The following is a 7,603-nucleotide window of genomic DNA, read 5'->3' on the forward strand; positions in this document are numbered from 1 at the left end:
CGTCCTCAGTAGTGTGAATCGCCAAGTGCATCTTTCCAGCACAATATAGCATCCTCAGCAAATTTGGAAGATGTTTTATTTAATTGCAGAGTCTAAATAATCAGTGTCAGTTATGAACAGCAGTGGTTCTGGAACTGATCTTTGTGAAACCCCACTATTTGCCTTCTTTAATCCCATTCGCTGCTTTCTGTTCTGAAACCAACTCGCAATCCATTCTTCAGATTCTACCAATGTTACTAACCCATGTGCACCAGATAAGCTACGTGAATCGCTAAGTCATCCAGCATCTGCAGTTCCCTGGTCTGCAATATCCATGAGTCTACTTGTGGTACCATTTCAAAAGCCTTTTACAGAGTTGGATAAATTACATCTTTTGTACTACTGCAGTGTATTCTCTTTGTTGCCTTCTCAAATACATTTGGTGTCATTGATGAACCATAATCTTCCTTTTTGAAATCTGTAATTATTTATCATTATTCGTTTTGTCTCTTGAGATGCTCTTGTATTCTCCTCTTTGCTAGAGATGCCATCCTTTTTTCTCCTCCTCTACCCTCCTCCTTAAGTGAAGGTACTATGTCAGTTATCCATCACCACACTGTTTTCTGTTGATTTATAAAATGTGTATATTTAGTTATGTTTCTTCTGCCTCTTGCCTGGGTTATTTTAGAACGTGTGGGAACAATCAATCTAGGCAAGGGGTTTTATTTCTGAGTATAGTTAGTTTGCTGAAATGCAAAAAACATATGTGTCTACCTCTCTCCTCCAGGCTTAATCATAACCAATGCCTGGTATGGGAAATTTGTGACCGACAACAGTAGGAAGAATGAGAAGGCAAAGGTGATTGATGTAACTGTTCCTCTTCAGTGTCTGGTGAAAGAGTCAAAACTCATCCTTACTGAAGCATGTAAGGTAAGACTTTTTTTTTTACATCTCTCCTTCTTTCTGTCAGGCAGCCCATGAGCAGCTTATTCCACCTTTTATTTATTTTTGTCCATTTTGTCCACCACTATACCTTTTTCACTAATTCACTAACACACAAGACGACTATAGAGTTTCCATTTGATCTACTGAAAGCTTCATCATCACTCCCTGGTTAGAATCCTACACTATAACTCCAGTTTTACTGCACGAATGACTCGTGTTGCCTTTAAAAAAGAACCCGTATGCGCATATTGTCTTTCAATATTGCAGAATGTCCTTGAATCGTTCACGACCAAAGCCAAACATTATTGTTACACAGGAACATACTTAAAAAGCTCAGTTAATATGATTTGATGCGTTTTATTATGCGGTGAATGTAGTTAGGTTTCTGAATAATTTCCCTAATTATAACTTTACTTTCCATTTGAAACAACATGCATCAATAATCTCTGTCCCACCCACTTCCCTGACATCAGTCTGAGGAAGGGTCTCGACCCGAAACGTCGTACCTTGTCAGAGAATAAGATTATGCTCCAAATAAATTTCTGTAACAAAATGGTAGAAATAAAATGATTCTTCTTTCAACACTGCTCTAATTAATATCCCCCTAAGTTAATGCTACTTGCTGGGGTGCAATTCTAAAGATTTCACTTTCTGTAAATATCATGGATTATTGGCATGATATTAGACTGAGTGGCACGATGATTCTTTTCCTTGAATCAGTACATATACCTTTGTCGAAAGAGTTCCATTTGTTGTGGTCCAGAGTAGAACTCTTGAAAGATTTATCTTCATTCCTCTATCCTCCCAAGATTGTCACTAATGCAGCTTTTCAATTGCTGCCAAAACAAATAAAACCACAGGTTGGTGCGACCTCCATGATTCTTGCTGCACCAACGTCTTCTTGGCTATACCGCATGGACCAATGAGAAGTCGCCATTATGTATGTGCCAAGATTCTTTCCATTGGTAATGCCTTGCATTTTGGACATCTTTTGCAGGTTGGTGTGCCAGGATTCTACGACCCATGTGTCGGGGAGGAAAAGAGTCTGAAAGTGATCTACTTGTTCCGAGGAGTTCTGCACCAGGTTATGGCAGCAGACAACGAATCCCTCAGGATACCAAAGCAATGTATGTTGAAAGTGAACCTTTTCGCTGTTCCATTCCACTGTTATTAATGTGCAATGTGCTCACCCAAATCCAGATTTTAAGTATAGCACGTGAGATGCAAATCCCCAGAATTTGATGGTAATTTCAAATCAAAATAACACTTCTACTTCACCAGCTGCCTCTTTCACTGTTGGTTTTGAGTTATAGTTTATGGATTGCTGGGTACACGGGATTTCTGTGCGGCTCTTGGATGATGAGTGGGTGATGAAGCAAAGATTCAGAAGGCTGTTCATAGAGTGGAAAATGGTTAGATTCTTTGTAGGAGGTCATTGCTCAATCCTTGTGGCACAAGAATGTTACATCAGTGTTGAGCCCCATTTGGCTTGTGTCCTGGTCTTACTGCATGCAGATGTGGAATAAATTATTATCAAAGCAATTGCACAGTTACACACTTCCAACTCTGACCTTGTTCTGGAGGGAAGGTCAATGATTTATTTGGATTTCTGGATACTGATGCTGCTGGTCAGGCCAGTATTTTTTGCTCATCCCCAATTGATGAGTAGGCTGTGATGAACCACCTTCCTGAACAATGGTAGCTAAGATGGTTTATTGGTGTATTACCAGAAAAAAACAAGTGGGACTGGATGTTAGAAAAAAAATGTCTTCATGTACAGGTGTTAACGATTTAACTAAGACAAAATAACAGTTATTTACAGTGGGTTTAAAATGGGAAATGGAAACTTGTAAGCTCACTTCCCATGTCTCAGACCCACGTGGAAAATGAATTTGTTGCAGTCAACACTCCAGTCATGTGTAGTAACTCTCAAGTTCATTTCTGTGAACATTGTCTGCTTTGGCATTTCTTTATGTGGAAATGACGGGATCATTGAATACATTTCTAGCTGGAGATATGCTAAATTTGTATCTTATTTGTGCTTTCAAATCTTGCTTGTTTTTAATAAAGAATATTTTTGTCTGATCAACATTTTTAAAGTCGCCGAGTTTATGTCTGAATAACTGTTCCCTCTGATTCCCTCTGCAGCACACAAGGTTGACACAGATGGTTGAGGAGATGCACAGTGATATGGGGTTGGACCTGAACAGACAGACATCAGCTGCTAAACATCTCCATAAACCATAAATTAAAGAGAGAATGCACATATGATTATTTTTATGTATGTAGAGTTTTTGTGTTCTTTTCTGTGTATAAAGGATTAAAAAGATGCTTTTACAGATCACGAAATAAAACATTTGGTCGTGGTTTTTCCATATATTTGCCACTGGATGCTGTAACAGTCTGAGGAAATTCAGACATTGTGTAGCGATTCCTGTGCTCTGGAAAAATATTCTGTTTTAAGTCTATTTGATGTACAAAAAAAATAATAAATCCAGATACTATTGCCATAATAAATGTTTCTCTTATTTAGTTTCCATTCTCCATCTGTTAACCTGGACAGTGAGTGACATGTTATTTCAGGATACTGCCTGACTTGCTGAGTTACTCCAGCATTGTGTATTATTTTTATTCTAGAATGGATCCCTCTGGTGAAAAGGAATATTGCATTGTTTTGATAGCTAATGATGATTCAGAGTTGGATTCCTCTCCTTGGTATAGACTAGGAATCAAACAATGGTTAACAAGGTGTTAAGCATGAACAAAAAACTACTTGTATTTCTATTGTTGACTTCAGGGACTGCAGAAGCTGTAATCTTGAGTAAATAATACTTTGTGTGTTTTGTGATTTTTTGCATTTCTATTGTGCCTTTTAGAGTGAGACATTGCACCAGAGAAGGAGACATTGTTAACTAAATAATTGGTTGGAGGTATACCTTTGGCAGAGTTCTAAAAGAACAGTAAGACTTAGAGAGGTTTTGAGGTAATTTAATAGCTGAGGCTAATGGCACAACTGCTGGTGATGAGTCAAAGGAAATGAGGATCTATTACCAGTGAGAGATACAACAACACTGCAATCCAGCAGGGCTCTGGGCTGGAACAAGTTGCAGAGACAAGGCTGAGGCATTGGCGAGATGTGAAATAAGTATTTAAAATCGGAGGCATTGCCAAGCCAAGGGTTGATGTAATTTAGTAAAGACACTGATGCATGATAAGAGTTAGGGATGAGGAAGCAGAATTCATAAGATCTTGAGTTTCTCGGATGGTTCTGTGATACAGCAGTAGAGTTGATGCCTTGCAGTGCCAGAATCCAAGTTTGGGTCCTGACCACAGGTGCTGTCTGTATGGAGTTTGCACGTTCTCTCTGTGAATGCATGGGTTTTCTCCAGGTGCTCCGGTTCCTCCCACATTCCAATGATGTGCAGTTTTGTAGGTTAATTGGCATGTAAATGTCCCTATGCGTAGGATAGAAGTGATGTATGGGTGATTGCTGGTCGGCACAGACTCGGTGGGCTGAAGGGCCTGTTTCCACTAACTAACCAAATAATGAGTGGAAGATGGGAGGTGAATCAGAAGAGCATTGAAATAGTTGAGACTGTAGGAAATGAAAACATAAATGATATCCACAGCAAAGGCTCACACATTGGTGGTAATGGAGATGGACAATAGCATAGAAGCAAATGTTTTTGTGATTTGAGTATATATTGTGTCAGAAAATCACCAAGGCAGCTGATGTTGCAATTAATCCAGTTCAACCTAAGATTAGCCATTTAGATAATAAACATGCACAACTGTTTCTTTTTCTTCAGTACCTCAATTTTCTGGGAGAGGATAATTACTTTTATTTCCAAATATTCTGCAAGTCATATTCTGAAATTCTTCTCATTCAAAAATATTATACTTCATGCTCTGCAATGAGATTAAAGAATTTTACAATGAGGTATTGATATCTTTTTACACATCTTGATGAATTGCATCTGATATTTATATCATACATAGTGTGAATTGCAAGACACATAATTATTTTGGACTTAAAGAAATCAAAGCACAACATATTTGGGTCTCGACCCGAAACGTCACAAATTCCTTCTTTCCATAGATGCTGCCTCGCCCGCTGAGTTTCTCCAGTATTTTTTGTCTACAACATATTCCTCGAAAGGTTTCAAAACATAATATGCTTAGTCACATTGATCTTTTCTGTTGTGGTATCTACAATATCAATCAAATAATAGAGATAATCTACACAAAAATAAACCAATCGTTAAAGTTGCTTGTGATGTCCTCCAATATTAACATACTTCCTTGATCACTGCAACAGTGTTAAGTTGCTAGTGATTAGGAGAACAAATTTGAAGCTGTTGCTCATTTCTACAGCAGCTCTGTTGACGAGGAGAGGGTTGTGTACACAATCAAAGCATTTATTTATCAAACTAATGACTTTAGCTATTCTATCTCAGGCTGGTTTCGAACATGCTCCAGTGCACCAACTCAAGGCAGTCCTTAAGTCCACTCTCAGCCTCTTCAGACCATTGCTGTATTACTCAATTTAACAGTACAAACCCATTAACTAAGCAAGGCATGGATAGCAATTGATAATAAACATAGTCCGGGTACTTCACAACCGGCTTACAAATAAGACCAGCACTGGTACGATAGAGACCATCTCCGTTCTTTCCCCTGGGGGAGAGAGCAGGTGGCTTCACAGGTGAGGGAGACTGAACCGGCATTCCTGGAGATGAAGCAGGAGACTATGGCGCAGGCGAAGTCGTTACAGGCTGAGGAGCCGTTGCAGACATGGGTTGTGCTGATAGAGGTGTAAGAGTGCCACTAGACACAGACGGAAGTGTACTTGTACGGTCTGGATAATACGGAGGAGGAACTGGCTCGTTCACAGGCAGGATATGTTGTCTGTTACGCCTGTAGGTGCCGCCATCAGCATTGACGATATACGAGCGTGGCTCAGGAGCAATTCCAGAGATCACCAATACGGTCAAGGCTTTTGTCAGTGTGTAAACGGATCACCTGCCCCTTGGTCAGTGGTGGCAGTGGCCTACTTGTTTTGTCAAACCATTGTTTTTGAATGTCACGCTTCTGGATTGAACCTCCTCAGGTGGAATCACCTGTGTGATCAAAGCCTGATTTAATAAATGTTGAGCGGGTGAGCCCAAAATTGGGTCACGGGACATGTTGCATAAGTTGAGCAGATCCAGGAATACATCGGATTTAGCTGTTCCATGAGGTGTTTGGTACTTTTGACAGCTCGTTCAGCCAGCCCATTAGACTGGATATTCAGGGCAGCTGGTGATGTGGCGAATATTCCAGCGTCAAGCAAACTCCCTGAAGTGTTGGCTGGTGAATTGACTGCCATTGTCAGTTAGCAGTCTGCCCAGAGATCCATGGACTGAAAAATGGCGAGATAATTTCGAAATCATTCGACGAGGATTTTGAAAGGACAAGGGGATAAAAGACACGGCCATTACGATAAGTGTCATCATCAGGCGAGGGCGGATCCTCGCAGGTCGTCCGGTGTGCGCGACATGGGTTTGATTAATTTCAGCCCTTCTGTCTGTCTTCTGACTACAGACTGTGACTTTAACCAACAAATCCTAACACAATACAAGGATTTGTTTGATAATAAGCTGGGCAGGTTACCGGTCAGGTACACGATTACCATTGACCCCGAGGCAATTCCAGTTTTTCGTCCGGCCCTTAAGATTCCCCACGCTATGCGGGACAGTGTTCAAAGTGAACTTCACAGAATGGTGTCTTGAGGTGTGATTACTCCCGTAACTGACCCCTCGGACTGGGCCTCCACCATGGTCGTCGCTACCAAGAAGAACAGAGACGAGATACGGATTTGTATCAACCTCAAGGACATAAACACTGCAATTAAACGACACCGCTATCCCACTTCTGACACCACGTTGTGTTGCGGCTGTGGTAATAACTGAAGCCTTACACCGAGATAAAGGTCCAAAAACTTTATTAACGACATAGCTTAGATAACTTCATGCTAGCACGTCTCTCTAATTCTAAGGGAAACAGGCAGGGAGGATTACTGTAAAAGCAAGTGGGCATAACTACAAAAGCATGTACACTGATCTACAATTAACGGTATTTTGCGCATCAATCTCTCTCTCTATAAGCCAGCAGAAGCAGCACCAACAGTTCATTTTTGAGGGCAAAGCTCATCCGGTGAACATGGTGCTCCATTTTCAATTAGTCTCTGCAGAAGATGCACCCACCGTCTTGACTTTTAATCTGACCATGGAGCCACTGGATCAAGAGCTTGCTCTCTGTAGCCCATATGAAAGCTGCTTCAAAAAACATACAGGCTACTTTTCTACAGTATGTGTTGGGGATCTGGAATGTCATACTCCTGACAGACAATCCCAACAGCTTCAGATTTGAAAACCGTTCCACTCTTAGCTTAGAAATTTAGGCACCTTGTTAGCAGCATAACTGCACGATAGGATCTAATCCAAAGACCAATGGAACAGGGAAATTAAACAATAATCGTGATTTCTCGTTCTAACTCTACTCTGGAATGAGATTAAAATGCATTTTCAAAACATTTTTCAGGGCTCAAATCTGTCTGCCTGCCCAGTTAATAAAGGACTTGCATTTTTATAAAGATTTGCTTGACCTTCCAAAGCACTATACAAATGATGAAGTTGTC

General features: G+C 40.5%; 1 protein-coding gene across 1 annotated transcript in view; it reads left to right on the top strand.

Annotated features, from left to right (window-relative positions):
- The window catches only part of dnajc11 (DnaJ heat shock protein family (Hsp40) member C11), a 38,317-nt gene extending 34,876 nt beyond the window's left edge, over positions 1-3,441 (top strand). The window contains exons 14-16 of the mRNA XM_033048137.1: positions 767-909; positions 1,922-2,051; positions 3,073-3,441. Coding sequence (XP_032904028.1) covers positions 767-909; positions 1,922-2,051; positions 3,073-3,098 — 299 coding nt within the window. The 3' untranslated portion in view covers positions 3,099-3,441. The remainder of the gene's footprint in view (positions 1-766; positions 910-1,921; positions 2,052-3,072) is intronic.
- The last annotated feature ends 4,162 nt before the right edge of the window (positions 3,442-7,603 follow it).

Source organism: Amblyraja radiata, chromosome 31 (genome assembly GCF_010909765.2).
Source record: "Amblyraja radiata isolate CabotCenter1 chromosome 31, sAmbRad1.1.pri, whole genome shotgun sequence".
Taxonomy (NCBI): Eukaryota; Metazoa; Chordata; class Chondrichthyes; order Rajiformes; family Rajidae; genus Amblyraja; species Amblyraja radiata.